The sequence below is a fragment of the Urocitellus parryii genome, chromosome 4 (genome assembly GCF_045843805.1).
Source record: "Urocitellus parryii isolate mUroPar1 chromosome 4, mUroPar1.hap1, whole genome shotgun sequence".
Classification (NCBI taxonomy): domain Eukaryota; kingdom Metazoa; phylum Chordata; class Mammalia; order Rodentia; family Sciuridae; genus Urocitellus; species Urocitellus parryii.
The window spans coordinates 135,946,694-135,965,010 of NC_135534.1; the positions used below are offsets into that span (position 1 = coordinate 135,946,694).

At 36.8% G+C, this 18,317-nt stretch overlaps 1 protein-coding gene across 6 annotated transcripts in view; it reads left to right on the forward strand.

Moving 5' to 3' along the window:
- Prune2 (prune homolog 2 with BCH domain) overlaps positions 1-17,866 on the forward strand; it is a 260,170-nt gene extending 242,304 nt beyond the window's left edge. For 2 of the 6 annotated variants that reach the window (XM_026394031.2, XM_026394033.2), the window contains exons 16-20: positions 1,986-2,084; positions 5,441-5,476; positions 6,004-6,042; positions 10,501-10,548; positions 14,425-17,866. In XM_026394031.2, coding sequence (XP_026249816.2) covers positions 1,986-2,084; positions 5,441-5,476; positions 6,004-6,042; positions 10,501-10,548; positions 14,425-14,455 — 253 coding nt within the window. In that variant the 3' untranslated portion in view covers positions 14,456-17,866. Of the gene's footprint in view, positions 1-1,985; positions 2,085-5,440; positions 5,477-6,003; positions 6,043-6,746; positions 6,846-10,500; positions 10,549-14,424 lie in introns of those variants that run through there. The other 4 variants (XM_077797009.1, XM_077797008.1, XM_077797007.1 and 1 more) reach the window with 4 other exon arrangements.
- The last annotated feature ends 451 nt before the right edge of the window (positions 17,867-18,317 follow it).

The window sequence follows — 18,317 nt, forward strand, 5'->3', positions numbered from 1 at the left end:
ATCCCTTTAATTTCTTTTGTGTGTCTGATTCTCTGGCTAGAGTTTCAAGAACTATGTTAAATAGAAGTGGTGAAAGAAGGCATCCCTGTCTTGCTCCAGTTTTTAGAGGGAATTCTTTCAGTTTTTCTCCATTTAGAATGATGTTGGCCTTGGGCTTAGCATAGATAGCCTTTACAATGTTGAGGTATGTTCCTGATATCCCTAGTTTTTCTATCATTTTGAACATGAAGGGGTGCTGTATTTTATCAAATGGTTTCTCTGCATCTATTGAGATGGTTATATGATTTTTATCTTTGAGTCTATTGATGTGATGAATTACATTTATTGATTTCCATATGTTGAACCAACCTTGCGTTCCTGGGATGAACCCTACTTCATGGTGCACTATCTTTTTTGATATGTTTTTGTATTCAATATGGCAAATTCATTTTAAAGAATGAGTTAATGGTCTTCTATATACTGGAAAACTTACACAGCTTCACTGCTGTCCCCAAGAATCTCAAAATCCAGCAGTGGACACAGGCAGATAAGCAAACATATACAATACAGGATGCAACTGAAACACCCTGCCAGGATTGACTAGCTGAAAACAGGAAGAAGAGCAATCCAGGCAGACGAAAGAGCAGATTCAAGTACACCAAGCAGGATAGAACAAAACATGTTTAGAGAGCTGTGAATTCCAAGGAGCAAACCCCTGGAGCTGGAGGCTTTCCCCTTGCATGATTTCTTTCCTGATTCTTGGTTATCCACTGAGCCTTTAGCAAAATCTGAACTTAAAGATGGGGGTGTAGCTCAATGGTAATGTGCTTGCCTGTCATGCACAAGGCCCTTGGTTGGATCCATAGCGTTGCAAACAACAGACAACAACCAAAAGAAACCCTGAATTTCATTCACACACTCCAAAGCAAGAAAGATGCTTAATGTAGTCTATCACAGGTGATGTGGGTTTGCCCAAGATTTAACAAGAAAGATAGGAGTGACTTTATGGACAGGAAGTTTGTCCAGAAGTCGTAGTCCACGGGCCCAGGGTCAGAACCTTAAGGAAAATATTAAAGGTAGATATATAGAAAAAAATTTAAAAGCCTTGAAAAAACTTCTTACCAGAATGCACAGTAGCTAAAAGCACGTGTGACAGTGCTATTGGCACCCAGATCAGCACAATCCCATAGACTAGAAGGTGTGTTCATGTGAAACTATGGAGAATGTTAGAACCTTGAGCAAATTCACTTTCAGCTGGAAATTTTATATTTTAAAAATAAGTTTGCAATTACACAAATATTAGAAAACACGTTCTTCAGAAATGCATCTTCTTATTACAGGTAGGACTAAATTCTTCCTTCAGTAGTTACCAATTCCTCAGAAATAGAGTATAGATTGGTGGTCCCTGGCGACTAGGGTTGGGAAATCATCAAAGGATAGAAAATTACAATTGGAGGAATAAGTTCAAGAGAGCTACTGTACAATAGGGTGACTGTAATTAATAACAATGCATTCTAGTTTTTAAAATTACTAAGAAAAAAAAAACTTGTTAAGAGTAGGTTTAAAGTGTTCTTACCCCAAAAAGCAATAAGTATGTGAGGTAATACTTATGTTGATTAGCTTGACTTAGCCATTTCACAATGCATACACATTTTAAAACATCTTGTTGTACACAATAAATATATACAACATTTACTTGTCAAGTTAAAAAATAGAAAACAGTGGCAACAGCAAAACAGTGTCTGACCCATGATGACTATTCAAATAGTGTTAAGCTTTCTTCTTAAAATACTGGGCCAAGGTGTTACATCAGAACTTGGGGACTGGGGTGTAGATCAGAGGGTTAGGGTGCTGCTTCATATATGTGAGGTCATGGGTTCCATTCCCAGCACCAGAAAAGTAACAAACAAACAAACAAAAAAGATTTTTAAAGAAGAGACAATGACTTTAGAATGGAGAAGTAGCAGCTAATGATAATGGTTTTCTTTCTTTTTTTTTTCTTTTAGTTCAAAATTCAGCAGTAAAATTAAATATGTTAATAGCTTATCAGAACTCAGCGGGCTGATCCCAATGGATTGCATCCATATTCCAGAGAGTATCATCAAGTAAGTCTGATGGTTCTGAAGATTTGGTAAGAAATAGTATATTTGTGGAAGAAGTGGATGGAAAATAAGTCCTTTCTAAAATAGTAGGGAAATAGTGTTGCATATTTTAAACAAATATTAAATGTTATCAAATATGTATAGTTTTTCCCATAAACTATAGACTACTGTTCTTTCAGATCATTCTTTACATAATCTTCTTTTGGAATGATTAATTATTGTTCATTTTTACCTTGAATTCTGCTTTCACTTTGAAGAAAGTATAAATTTAATATTAACCAGTGCATTCATTACTTGTGACCCCCACTCTGTACATAAACAGTAGGATCTTAGCATAGTTTGGATTTCATTATTGTCTTATATGAAGAAATTTGTCTGTAAGACTCCAGGAAAATACAAGGAAATAACTCTTTCTCTTTTCTTCTAAATATCTTTTTTCCCCCATGATTCCCTTCTGATACAAGATAAGAAGGCAGAGGGCATTTGCCCAGTGGTGGGTAGGGTGGTTTTCTTGCTCAGTACAGAGTAACATGGCAGCCTGTTAAGGGAAAGCATGGGTGCTGAAGGTCTCAGAGCTTTGCTCCAAAATAAGAGTAAAACTTAACGAAACAAGTACTTAGAGTTGGATGTTAAATTGGAGACACTTGAGAATGAACATTTCCTATCTTTTATGTTGTTGCAAAGAACCACTGCTTTTTGTGTACCTTTTTTTTTTCTTCCACTGCATCTGACTCACCAGTTTTGATTTGATTGGAATTGAAAGGGACTTCACCATCAGTTCAAAGAAAAAAAGACAAGTATTGCATAGCTTCCTCAATGAGATAGAACCAAAACTTTCCTCCCAATTTGAGCTCCAAAACAGTCCTCTCATTTAAAACAAACAAACAAACAAAAAAAAAAAAAACTAGAAGGAAAAGATTCTCATTTAATGTGTGTCTAGGGCTGAGGTTGTGGCTCAGTGGTAGATTGATTGCCTAGCATGCGTGAGACACTGGGTTTGATCCCCAGCAACACACACACACACACAAATAAAACCTAAATAACATATGTCTATTAGGTTATGATGTGCCTGCCATAAAGGAGTTAATTTTATATCATTGATTTAACTCTCATAGTAAACCCCCATTTTATAGATGGTCCTGATAAGTTATTTTGTGGGCTGGGGTTGTAGCTCAGTGGTAGAATGCTTACCTAGCACACGTGAGGCACTGGGTTCCATCCCCACCACCACATAAAATAAAAACTGAATAATCAAAATAAAGGAATTGTATCCATCTATAAGTAAAAAGAAAAAAAATAAGAAAAAGAAGAAGAACTTACTTTGGGAAAGAATAAGTAGGAACCAGAAAGAGATGAAACTAGAATTCAAATCCAAGTCAGCCTGGCACCCAAAATCCCATGTCTTTTAATTATAAATTTCTTATCTCCCTTAAGCTGTCCATCTAAATTCAAAACTCAGAAGTAGATAAATGCATTCTGGTTTTTCTCCATCTCCCAAATCAGCATAAATACAGGATACTGATGGACTTATAGTGAGTGGTCAGTGGACTCAGCTGAATCAAGCAGAGTGTTTGTAATATCCTAACAATGGCTTTAATCCTCTGTAACATCAGAGAGTTCCCACAACCAGCACACCTCACAGCTTTGGCCTGCTGCCAATCTCCAAAATTCACTGTTACTCTTTAAATTTAAAAAATACTGGCTATGCATCTCCTATAATGCTGCCTTATTTTGCAAAAGATGACATGACATTTCTCTCTTCCATTGGTCATTTTCCAGGTAAATAAGGTAATATGTCCATGGTGTGGGAGAGACAATAGAATGAAAAGAGAATGGGCTTTGGAGGCTATTAGATTTGAAGCTTCCCTCCTATTTCTCAATGTCTCTGAGACTTCAGGCAACCTACTAAATTATCTGACTCTTAGATTCAGCATCTGTAAAATGGGAAAGTAATTCATTCATCATGGGATGGTCCTGAAGACTGAATGAGAACAGTGTACTTCAAACATTCAGGAAACCACCTGGCAGAGTTGGTAATCGAGAATGTTATTTATTACGATCATGTTGCTTTTGGGTACTCACTGCAGTATGGGGAAATTTAATGGAAAAGTGAAATATGACCAAGGCTGTTTTAATTTGTCTGCGTATATCAGTTCTCCAGGGATTCATGTGGGAAAAGTTACCTCAGGAAGAAGGGTCCCATTCAGAAAGATTTTCTTTTGGAGATAGATATTTAGCAGCCGGGATGTTCTCCCACTTGTCCGTGTTTCTGTCTTCTGTGATCCATCTCCCTGGGATGTCCTTTCTGCTGTTTCTGTTACTGGTCTTTGTTTTCCCATTATGTAGTTTTCAAACGATACAAGCCATAACATTTTTCTGTTACTAAATAACATACAAAAGACTTGATCTCAGCTAATCACATGACCAATATTCAGCTGGGATAGAGTCTATCATCAAAGGGCTTACGTGATGGAAAATTTGCCCAACCAGGAAAGGGACTGATTGGTTGATTGATTTGATTGACTAATCACCTGCTTACAGTTATTTCTCATTATCTGTGGCAATTAGGTTCCATAACATCATTGTAGCCAATTAGTAAATACTGAACTATTATTCCTAGGGAAAATACAGGATTAGGTTTCTGTAAGTCTCCAGTCACAACATTTTTATAACCCAATCAAAATATTAGTTTATTTTATGTATTTTTCTGTTTAAAGATACCTTATTAGTATATACTGTGGATTCATGAGCATTGAACTCAAGGCACTACAACATGTGTCTAAGCAGCTCTTCTCTAACACATATATCCTCTGTGAATCAGGTCACAGCCTTCTTGTATATAGCAACACTAGGCAATGTTTTGGCACAACATTTTGGGGGAAATTTAAAATAGCAAAATCACTAACAAAAGAACAAAAGTGAGGAAAATACATCACCAAGTAAACTAGAAAAAGACATTTGTTTACAGTGTGAAACTCAAGAAGGCAGAGCCTCACCTACGTGACCTCAGTTGGCGATGTGCACGCACACTGGGCGACTCAAACTTTTGGTCACCCTGCATGTATTCACAAGTGACCAAAAAAGTGCCACATGTTGACTAGGGGACTACAAATAAGTTTCAGTGAACAGGCAAATTTGCAAATATGGAATCCACAAAGAGTGAGGATTAACAGTGTTTATTTTTAAATTATAACTCATTGATTACATCTAAAGAAAATAAGTTTTCTCCCAAAAGCCAATTTGATGATTATTTGGATAGAATTTTTCTCTCACAGTTTGAGTGTCATTTAAAACATTTATCTGTCATTTTTCCATCCATTTGCTCATTTTCCTCATGGCATCCGTTTTTATCTCATAAGGTACGATGAAGAGAGATCTTATAAGAGAAGTGTGAGGTAAAAATCTCCTGATAACCTTCACGCTGGACCCCCTGTGTGTGCACTCCAGTGTTTTACTCCTGGGTGACCTCAACATGCTACCAGAGCAAGAGGTTGTTGTATCAGTCCTTTGTCTACCATTTCTGTTCTTTGTCGTATGTGTAAAGCTGTTGAGGTCAACCTGGTCTGCAACTGAAACCTACTAAACCAGATACACCCTTGGCTTGGCCCAGGCTGCAAGCTAACTTTAACTGTTCCCAACACATTGATGTGGATGTTTCCAGCTTTATTCAGCCAGCATGTTTATGATCCCCTTGCAATTTTCACATATACCTTTATGAAGGAATTTGCAAAGGTAACACACACTGAACACCCAATGGGAGGAAATGACGCCATATTTAACTGTGTCTTGATGCTCCAGAGAATGGTTCTTAAAAGCAAACACACACCACTTATGTTTGGCTCTGCTTTGCTGGGTGATTCTCTCATGCTCTGCTTGCTTCTTTTTTGTTTCTTTTCTACATCGGTAATTTTTGCTCATGCAGACTGGATGAAGAACTGAGAGAAGCATCAGAAGCAGCTAAGTAAGACTTGGTTTTAATTTAGCAGCTGATGTGACTTTGGCTTAGATTTCAGGAATGAATGGGAAGAATCTGCATGCTTGGTGTTTTACTTTTTGCATCCTGATAATAATGCTGCACTTTAAAAATGTCTTTCTCCCATGGTAAATGCAATCTCTGCTTTTCTTTCTACAGTCTTTGCCCCATGATCTTGGTTATCTTAAGGAAAGCATTTGTCACTGTTTAATTTTTTTAATATGCAATTCTAGACACCATAACAAAAGAATTTGTCACAGGCACTACCACATAGGATATGACATCAGATGATCGTGAGCAGAACCTCACACATTCTATTTATGGGGGAAATGATAGCAAGTTAAAATTTGGAAGATTTTTGTAGAATCAATTTTATGGCCTTCCAAGATTTAAAACAACAGCACCACCTTATTTAGTAACTTGGAAACATTGCTTAACTCAGAGCCTCCATGATATTTTGAAAAATACAGAAAAAAAAGTCATTGCTCACTATTGTTGAGGTATATTCAAAAAAGTAAAACTCATAATGCTCATGAGAATATAAAATGAACACATTCCAATGATTTTATTAAACTAATTATTTAATCTGGGAGCCAGTGAAGTGTTAAAGTCAATTTGAAGAGCATTGGAAAATTAGAGATCTGTAGTACTTCCCTCTTATCAGCCGGATATTATTATCTTATTTGTTCCAGGACATTCCATGGATTCTGGAAAGCACAAACAGCATCAAACCCTAAATATACTGTTTCTTCTATAATAAAATAGCTGTGATAAAGTTTAACTTATAAATTAGGCAGAATAGAAGATTAACAATAACTAGTAATAACAATATTAACAACAACAATAATAAACAAATAAATAAAGGTTATTTAAAACTCATGGATTATTTCTGGAATTTTTCATTTAATGTTCTTAGACTGTGTTTAAACTGCTAGTAGGGACATTACAGATAAGAGGGGACTACCATATAGGCTATTTACAAAAGAATGTTTGATAAGGTTGTTGGGTTAAATACAAAACTGGTTAATGTCCAGTAGGGCAAAAAACTGTAACACTGGGTTATCAGAAAGTATTTGCATCTCTGCTGGTCATAAATCTGCAAGTTAACCTCTGCCCTTACAGAGCTATAAAATAGCCCTTGAGTCAGCCCAAAGCTCCTCTGAAAAAGTACCCAATCTTTTCTTTTTTTTTTTTTTTTTGTTCCAAGTTACAAAGAAAAATTTTGAAGCTTTATGTTAAATGTAGATAAGTGCTATTCTGGAGATCCTGCCACACTAAGTAAAGTACTTGAAGTTGCTTCCCCATTTCAAATGTTGCCTCCACTGTTGATTTTTTACAGCAGGCATTCATTTTAACAGAGTATGAAAGCAGGAAGTCTACAAACAGTTATAAATTCTAAATGAATATGATCTAAATAATTAAGTTTTACTGCTTTGTTGTAAATAAATACCAATTCCTCATTAATACAATTTATTTAGACATTTTCTCTGTGATACATTTTTATGGTAAGTAGCCTATAGAATTATTTGCCTGTAGTGTGAATCTTTTGTATTAAAAATAAAAGTGTTTTTGCTTTAGAAATTTTATCAACAGTATAGTTAACTGTTACAATACTCTTATTCTTTTTCTTTAAAGCGAATTAACATCCATTCACATGAAAAAAAACCCCTCAAAATGACATAATTTTTATTCTAACAGAATCTTCTTAGTTTCCAACTCAACTATAACAAATAAGAAGTTGTGGAAGGAAGATTTTAGGAATCTGGGAACCACATGTTGGTGTAATGTATAGCATTTATATGCACTCGATTGGTTTGTGTCATGAGGTTCCTCCAGAAAGAAACTTCAGTGTATTCTCTTTTAGGAGGATGACATATTAATGAAATTAAGGAGCCATTTTCAAAATAAAAGATCAAGAGGAGACATCAATAATTTCCCAGCCAAACCTATTACAAAGTCATTTTTTTCATTTTTGCCATGAAATCTTGCCTCCTTCAATAGGTTTACCCCCATTCCATATTGCTACTCTTCCTATTTGGCTACCATAGTAAAACAGTTATTTTTGGTTTCATTGTGTAGCTTTCTCCTTTTTCTCTCAAATACCTAAATATTTTAAATGGCCCTGAAAAGCCTCAATCTCCCTCTTAAAAAAGCACATTGATCATGCCTGAGAGTTCAATAAATGTATCCTGCAAAAATTAATGCATTTACATAAGAGTAGGTTCATTGCTTTTGAACAGTGGCTCCCCAATTTTACTGTACATCACAGTCACCTGGAGCACTTGTTAAAACAGTCTCCTGCTCTCACCCTGAGATTTTCTGGTTCAGCAAGTCTCAGGTGGGGCTGAAATCTGCAATTCGAACTGGTTCCAGTGATGCTTATTCTGTAGGTCTCTGCCTTAAAATAAAGGGCTAAGTTTAAAACAAAATCAAAACAAAACAAAAACTTTTTTTTTGATAGATGTTAGCTGTCTGTGCTTTTGCTTTGGATGCAGTAGATAGCAATTTTTCGAAAGAATCCACCAATTGTTCCTGTTTCATTTGATAGTGAAACTGAAAAATATTTGCCCTTTTGCATTGTAAGGAGAAAGCACTGTATTCCGTTGTCCCCCTCAATGATTGGAAAGCCACAGAGTCCTGCATTTTTGGCCACCAACTACATTGACAACCTTTGAGCCCCTGCAGCTGCTCCCAAATCCTAGGACAAACTCTATAGGATGATTTGGGGGTCCAGAAAACATGACCACTACATATCTTGGTTATAAGGCAGATACACCCAGGTTCTTTCTATTGACAGATGTGCTCTGACTTTCCATGTGACCTTATTAGAAAGCTTCGGTCTAGTTCTAACCAGAGGCAAACATATACTTTATCAGAGAACAAACCCTATCTGTCTATAGTGTGGCTTCTTTCCAATAGCATTTTAAAACAAATTTTTGCTTTAGAAATTTTATCAACAGTATAGTTAACTGTTACAATACTCTTATCCTTTTTCTTTAAAGCGAATTAACATCCATTCAGATGAAAAAAAAAACACCCTCAAAATGACATAAATTTTATTCTAACAGAATCTGTCATGCACACACACACTACCATTTAAATTGCATGCCAAATTGAGTAGCATTGACATTCAGAAAAAGATTTACTCATCCTGACCTATCTTTTCTTTAAAACCTTAGATCTATACAGGAAGGAAACTACTTTCGAAGGATAAATACTACACACAGACCTATTCTTATTTTGCAAATGGAGAAGAATCCATCTGTCTTCTTTAGAGTGACAGAATTAAATGGTTTGCAAATTGCTGTTTTCTTTGGATTACTCTAAATTAAAAAGCAGAAAGACTGGGTTTGGAAAACTTCCCTTTCTTGATTTCACTCCAGCTTTGCTAGGTTTTTCTAGCGCACTGTCAACACTTTCTTGACTATCCTTGTTCACTAGAGTTGCCAAATACTCTCTATAAAAATACCAGACCACCAGCAAGAAGGGTGGAGAATGAGGAGAAAAGCCACTACCCTGCCTGGGGAAAATAGCCTTCTGCCACTTAAAGAAAAGAAAGAAACAAACAAAAAACCCACTAGTCTTATCACTGAACCTCTTATATGCAAACAGATAAATTGGCTTGTAAAACTATTCACATTATGAAAGAAACTCTTGCCTTTAAAAAAGATCATAGAATCCCTTCAAATGATATTTGCTAATAACAAACAACACCAGAGGTGGAAGAAAAGTAAAAGTTGAATTATACAAAGTGTTAATCAGAAATTAATATAAAGCAAACTCTAAGTTTGCTAACAGTAATTGCACCAATATGGACTATCAAAACAGCTAATATAAACATAAAAAACAAACACCTTCAAAAACTTTCACTTTATTATGTTATTGGGTTACATTTTTCCTCCTGGACACACCTGGTTTAGGTTAGTGTTAGGATTACCTGTACACAGCTCAGCTATATGGAGAGATTAGTGTTCAAGGAAACCTCTGACACCAATGTTTTTTTCTTTTAGTGTCTTGGAAAATCCTCACTCTTATGAAAACTGAAAGCTAACTGTGTTTATGTGTAAACAAAAATGAGAGGGATTTTCCTTTTTGTATAAAATATTTGATTATTTGGGGTACAAATAAAATTTATGATATTATGTTCACTGAATAAGATAGGTTTAAAAAGTCAGGAAAAATGACCAGGCCAGAGAAAACCACAGCAGGTATTTGACATTTTTAAGTCTTTCTTTTAATGTTTCTAAATCATGGACAATTATTGTATTTCAAAACCAATGTGGAAAAAGTCACAGCTTAATCTCATCATCTGCTCTGATGTAGATTTGCTCAGTAATAGCAATGGGACCACATTAAACAGTTTCAAATGCCCTAAATCAGTTGTGCTGACTTAGCAGTATGAGTGGAGAAAATGTTGACTACTTCCTGTTTTTTCCTTGCACTCAGAACTAGCTGCCTTTACAATGATCCAGAAATGTCTTCTATGGAGAAGGAGTAAGAATTCATCATCAATAAAGCTATGTGGTTACCTGTGGTTGTATGGTGGGGCTCCGAAAACAAACAAACAAAAAATGCATCCAGGATTGGGTAAAGCCCGTTTAGATGTTCAGCTTTCATGTGCTCCATTCCTGAAATTAGAAACTCAAGAGAAACTTGCCAGCTTTATGCTGTCTCATTTGTGATCACCAGTAAGGACAACCTAAGTCTTTATGTGAATTCTGTTTTTCTAATCCAAAAGTGCAGAGAACATAAGTATTGGGGCCAGATGTAAGAACAGTTGGATAAGAGGAATGCAACTCTACTTTCTGAATGACATCATTTGTTTTAATTACTGAAAACTGGACTTCCATGTTAACAATATTTTGGTGGATAGGGAAGCAAGTTCCAGGAAGCCTTTGAGTCTGCATGGAACTTCAGGAATGACCTAATTGGATGATTCCTATTCTATGAGAAATAGAAATTTGACACGCATTGCATTCATACCATGTGCCAGACTCTATTTAAAAGCTCATCTACAGTATCTGATTGTAATCTTCCGTATACGCTTCTGAGGTACATTTTGCAGATGAGGAAATAGAGGCATAGACAGATTATCTGACAAGACAAATGTTTTACAGTCACAAAAATGGCCCAGAGCCAGTTAGGTATGGTGGTGCATGCCTGTAATCCAAATGACTCTGGAGGCTGAGTCAGGAGGATCGTGATTCAAAGCCAGTCTCAGCAATTTAGTGAAACCCTAAGCAACTTAGCAAGCCCATAAAAAGGGCTGGGGATGTAGCTCAGTGGTAAACTGCCCCTGGGTTCAATCCCTGGTACCAAAAGAAAAAAAAAATACCCAGAACTGAGATTTGAACCTTGGTAACTCAGATCCAGAGCTAGTGATTTATAAGTCAGAGAAATGTGGTCTACATGTACAAATGGCTATGCCACCTCTCACCTAAGAGAATAAAGTTAGTAACCAGGTCAGTTTCAGGGAAAAAATGGTAGTTACAACATACTCTCAGAGAGAACCTGACCACCAATAATGGGCTCCTAATTTAGTTTGACTGGTGGAGAATGTAACATTGTCCTTGTTCCCAGGAATCAAAGAGAGGTTAAGATCAAATTTAAGTGTGTCTCTCTTGTCACCTTTTTTCCCCCTCCTGGTCCACAGAGAAGTTGGAAGATCATAGTGCAGTAGCTCTACAGTTGCCATGCTGCCCTTAGCCTAAAGGAAGTTTAGGAACAAAACTCCAGAGAGAGAAAGTCCTAGCTGAAAAGGGCACAAAGAACAAATGTTGTAAATCATGCAGCTATTTTTCTGAAGGTCACTCTTGGCCTACCTTTTGAGATGATGGTAGCAATTGCTTCAAGCAGATTGCCACATGAAATTCTGCAAAGCATACATATCTCAGTCCCTTAGTCCACCATGATACATTTTGCAAATATGCTACATTTCCTTCCTTAACAGAACAGCACCCCCTTGATGAGTTAACAGCTCCTGCAATTAACAAACTTTTCGGAAGGCGTGATCCAGTCACTCACTGCCCTGTTGCTGCTACATCTTCAGGCTTACCCACTCCTTTGCCTGTCTTGTCTGTTTGCTTCTTTTGGTCTGTGGGGCTGCTGGGGTTGGGAAGAAGGTAGAACATTCCTTCTTGTTTGAGTTCATTCCAGGGCTGGGTACAGGGGTAGGGGAGAGTGGGGGGAAGGGAGGAATGCTGCAAATTATTAATGACACTTTTCACTTTTTTAATATTTATTTTTTAGTTTTAGGTGGACACAGTATCTTATTTTATTTTTATGTGGTGCTGAGGGTTGAACCCAGTGCTTCATGCATGCTAGGCGAGCGCTCTATCACTGAGCCACAACCCCAGCCCCACTTCCCACTTTTTAAAAGAACACATTCTCCTACAGGGCTTTCCTTTTGGCCAGTCTTCTCTTTCACAAGCCTCAACTGGGATACATGATCACCATAAATACGGTGAGGTTCCCAGATGAGAGGCAAGAATGAGCAAAAAAAAAAAAAAAAAAAATTTTTTTCTCCCCTGACTTCCAGCCATGGATTTTGGCTTCCTTTAGTGTTAGAACGAGGGGCTTCATTTACCTTCTTCTGGTTTCATTCACTCCAGGCTTCTGTTCTTCCAGGGAAGAATCCTGTGTGGAAGTATTTTATACCTTGTGTAGTACTGATCAACTGCAAATGGGCACAGGATTTTCCAAGGAACTCACAGGCCAAGAATACAATGAAATGTGTGCTCATTCTATAGTGGTCCCTCACTGTGCTTAGAGAGAGGGGGGGGGGAAACATGCCCATCTTCTCCTCCTCTTCCTGCATAAAACACCAATGTTCTTATCATTAAACAAGATCCACAGATACTTTGTCAAAACCTCATTTAAATGGACTAATGTGACCACATAAAATTATCTGAAGGTTGTTCTGTCTCATTGCAAAGTTGATGATAGAAAACTAAGCTCATCTGAGGAACACTCCATTTATATTCAATTCTGACTCAAAGTAATTTTTTTAATTCAAATAGAACATTAGATTTTAAAATTGGCATCAGTGCTTATCTCCTTCATGTTTAGGTTTGAATTTTATTTATTCACACATGACTTTCATAATTTTAATATGTGTGTATATATATGTATATTATACATGACTTTTATAATTTTATATATATTAAAAACATTATATAATCAAAGGTGGTTGTATTTGGTGAGACTTAAATAAGTAGCATTGTTAGTTTCATTAGCTCCCCAACAAGGAAAAACCAGTTATCTCAAAAAAACAATCTTCAGAGTAGTTTCTAGTTTCCTGTATTAAGTTTTAAGAAAATTGTCCACCTTTAACTATCTCTTGCTTCTTCCATAAACTGGGGAAATTGTTTAATAAGTCTTTTAGCTTTTTGATTACTGAAAACAGAAGGGAAGAATCAAACTCCAGAAGGTTTACAAAAAAAGTCAGAACAACAACAAAATGTGTTTGGAGTTGGACATTGTGGTTTAAGTGTTGGTTCAGATTTTTATTAAGGGCAGAAGGTGAAACAAAGCGACCATGCACTTTAATCTTCACAGAATGATTTCAAGGATTCTCACCCACCTTGAAACTTTCCAGACAACTGTGCTTCAAATTCTGGCTAAGTGAATACCTTCTTGGCCTGTGAGAGAAACTAGTCAATTCCATGAATGAAAGACTAAAATTCCAGTCACCCAAATCAAACCTACTACAAACTTCTGTGGATAACTGTAGTCACAAATAACTTTTAGAGCATAAACAAGATTTAAAAAAATAATAACCTGTTTTGTTAAAGTATGTTTGAAAAGCATACAGGGAGCACGGTGGATAAAAAGAGGACAATCCCAAAGTAAAACTCTACAGATAAGAAAGCAAGTCAGATCCTTGAGAGCATTTAAAAAACAAATATTCCCAATGACCTGGTCCCTTGTACTGGACCTCAGTGACATTCAGCATGACCAGGCTCATGCTGAATTAACCAGACAACAAAGAAAGGGCATTTACTAAAAGATGACAGATCCTTTATTTCCAAAATGCTGTAATGTTCTTTGTCCAAATTGACCTTGGGAAGGAGCTTCTGCACTGATCTTTTACCTCCCTGGATCATTCTGAAAAGGCATAAAAAGCTTCCAAAAACATTGCTGTAAAAATAAACAAATTCCATCTTTTAGAGAAAAGCTTGGCAATGAGAGGAGAATTGTGTTCTTCCAGATTGTTCTAGTATATATAAAAAACAAAACAAAACCCTGCATGATTTGTTTTCAGTAAGTCTTTTAAGGAAAATAGCAAACCCATGCCACCCAATTCATTCCTGAATATTTCTCACTGGGTTTCTCATGTTTTCTCTCTCCCTTTCTTTCTTCTCTTCACAGTATTGACCTGAAGCTGAAAGAAAAGCCCTAGTGGGCCATGGCTGGGGGATGAGGATGCTTTTTGCTTCGTGGTTCTGCTGAAACATATCTACCTGGAAGAGACAGGGCTGATGTTACTTTTTTCCACTTTGCACTACCTGGTGCCATTCTAAATTTCTAAGGGGAAAAACAGGAGGAGAATTTGTTTACTCTTAACATGTTTTATGAAATTGTGTGTATTTTCCTATTTTGCCAATTATGTGCCTCAAAGATTTTAGTTGAACCTTAGCAAGAAAATAGGAACTTCCAATTCAGTGTTTTAACCCTTGGTGCAGTGGTATTTGGTCCCTTAGTCTGGCATTTACCAATAAGAGAACTTACATCCACTGTTAAGCGTATGTGGATTTCTTTCCCTAGTTTAGCTGGATTTCTCTGTGATGAACACTTTAGATTTAAAGTACACAGGGCTCAACTCTCCCCAAGAAAGTGGCTCCCCATAATCCCACCTTTAAATTTCCTAGCCTGCTTAGGACAGCCAGAAACCATTCACAAGTAGAAAACCACCATCAGCTAAGTGCCCATTGTGTTCTTGTTCACATGAGTCTTCTTCATTAGCTTCTCAAAGGAAAGTAGAGTTTCTAACTTGCATCATTTTTATTTTAGGTATCATGATTTAGGTGAATTGATTTAAAAAAAAATCATTTCTCCAACGAGTATTGAAGACCTTCATATTGTGACACTTAAGGGTGAATGTTGAATTTTTAGCAGCTGTCTGTGCTTCAGTCCACAAACTGGGCATCTAATGTAGCCCACTCAAAAATGATTTGGTATCCCAATTTGCTGAATTTCCCTCTCACATGCTTATTAAAAAAGTGGCATGGTGGCACACTCCTGTAATCTCAGCAGTTTGGGAGGCTGAGGTCGGAGGATCACAAGTTCAAAGCCAGCTTCAGCAACTTAGCGAGGCTATAGATAACTTAGCAAGACTCTGTCTCAAAATAAAAATATAAAGGGCTGGGGATGTAGCTCAGTGGTTAAGCACCCCTGGGTTGATCCCTGGCACTGAAAAAAAAAAGTGATCTGCTTTAAGATACTCAAATTGGATCACAACATTAAAATGAAATGTATGTTCTATTATTTATAAAATAGTTCCTTATAGTTTTTTTATGCCCCTTAAAATGCCAATATAATTTCAAATATTTGGGGCCTCCAGCATACAGGTTGGCAAACTATGCCAAATCTGGGGCACCACACCATAAGCTAACCATGGCTTTCACATTTGTGGCTGAAAAATAAATTTTTTTAAATGTTTCATGACATAAGAAAATTTTTCAAATTTTAGTATTCATAAATACAATGCTATTGAAACACAGACACACAAATTTGTTTTGTTACTGTCTACTTTCACACTACCTCGGCAAAGCTGAGTAGTTAACAACAAACCATATGGCAACCAAGCCAAAAATATTTACTATCTTTACAGCAAAAGTTTACTGATCCTTGCTCTACCAAATATCTTTTCCCACTTTGTGCCCCACACCCCACCTGAATTTAGATAATTTCTCTAAACAGGATGGATGAATGAGACTGCAAAACTAATTTTGTCAATAAAATAAATTATTATTTATTTTGAAAACTAAAATGCATGGCCAGCTGAGGAAGACAAGGAATCCTAGGCACAAAAGCATGGTTCAAGTTTTAACTGAACTTTTAATTTTAATTAAGTCTCAAAGTGAAATGTGCTTAAAGGTTCCTTTTGAGCTACTTGCTGGTGTTGCCAAGGTCCCTGTCTTACCCTGGAAACCATTCTTAGTCCACTGGGGACTGTTAAAAAGAAACTGGAAGATATAAAAATGAAGAGGAGAGACGGGTGGTCTGCCTTCGTGTCATGGTGGTAACTTCACTAAGGAGAGCTCTCCAGGACACTGAGCCTGGTCCTCTTTGAAATAGTCATCTTTGCACCTGCACCTGAGCTCCTCTGACCTCACTTGCCCCTCATGCCTGTTTCTTTCCTACCTTACACATGTGCTCACCCAAGACACAGGTCCCCTCTTTCCTCCAGAAGCCTTCATAGTTATCTGCTTTCCCCCTCTCCATCCCTTTCAACTTACCATCTTATTAAACTTTGTGGTCTTTTGGATCTGTTTCCTGATTAAATTTGGCTAGCCCAATAGGAAAACCCCCAAAGCCCACCATCTCTAATAGCCCAATTATTACTTCTGGAAGCCCAAATGATACCTACCCTAGAATCTAGTGTTGACATTAATACAGTTACCTAATATTCTGGTTTGGTCACCTGCTGAACACTCCATTCAGTGCTGTCCCCTTTTGGAAGATGTACCACATGGTCCTCTAGTCATGTGTAACCTCTAAGTAATGAGGAATCCAGTGTTCAGCTTTGTGGTGGAAACCCAAGAACACAGAGTTATTGATAGAGGGCTCTTGTTACAGCCAAGGAGACGTGGCAACAATCCCACCCTTCACATTTTCTTTGAACTTGTCCAGCCTGTTTATGAACAACTAACTACTCAAATGATTGTGCTGTTTGAAGCTTCATCTTCCCACACAGAAATTATGGGCACCTTTCCCAATCAGTGGTTTTGTTTGGGCTGTTCTATGGGCTGCAAAACCATTCTGATGTTAGACACCTGCTATTTTACGATCTTAAATGGACAGATTAATTTAATTGCACGTGTTAGAGAAAAAGCTACCATGTAAATTCAATTCAAGTAAATAGAATCCTAGGTGAATCCTGAAAAAAAAAAAAACCAGTCCCTAAGCAGATAGGTAGACAGGTGTAAACTCTTACATCATTCAACTCTCTGGCTCTTGGCATTCTGAGCATTCTTGCTTTGGTTCTGACTTCTGAGAACTGCTTTGCACTTTTCCTATAGATTTGTAGTTAAGGGAACCCAGGGGTTACTGGGGACAAAAGTATTGTTTTTACGCAAAGTGGCAACTGTTCTTTCTGTAACTCTTGGTCTAGAGAAAGAACAAAAATCTGCACAGAAGATAATGTCAAGGAGTGAGAAAATTTGAAGGCAATAGCTGGTAATGGAAGAAAACCCTGAGGTTCCTGTTGAAGCCATACAATGTTTTATAGGGTTACTCTCTAAGGTATACTCCAGATGTTTGTGGAAGTCACTGCTCCTAGCCTTTCTCATTAAGATATCATTTTAAGGATTCAGTTACAGTACTATGATTGCAATTGTCATCTTATCACAATGCCTCAGTAGTTTGCTCCCTTAGAAACATTTAGATGTGCACAGATTAATCTTTTATATATTTAAAGATTTTTCTACCATGTATCGGATTGCTTTGAATAAAAGTATCTATTAGAGTTTGTTTTGGCAAATAAATAAATTCTCCCCAAATTGTGTGCATTAATAATATAAAATATGTAATGACACAATGTATCTATATAATCTCTGTATAATGCGGAAATAAAAATTGATTCCACATGTTATGGCTTGCTTTCTTTGAGTCAGCCAGAATCTTTGCAGCAGTTTTATTTGGTCATTGATTACCTTGGCACTCAGTACTAGTGAACTGTATATATTTTGGCCTTCCTGGTCACCAAATTTACTCTCCCCTTATTTTTGCCTTTCACGTCTCAGGGTTTGACCCACTACACTTTCAAATGTATTTTTTATCCTTGGGGTAAGGCATTTCTTACCTTGGAAATATCTCCACATTTCATGGTTACCCGATTATACCAACTTCTTTCTCTATCCCTTGCCTTTTCATGGCAGATATTTATTGTTTAATTATATTTCAGGCTGGAGGTATAGCTCAGTGGTAGAGTGCATGATTAGCATAGATAAGGTTTGATCCCTGCACCATAAAACATACCTCAAAACTACATTTTAATGTTCTCTTATTTTTAAGTGTTTTTCTTTTTAAAATTTCATAAC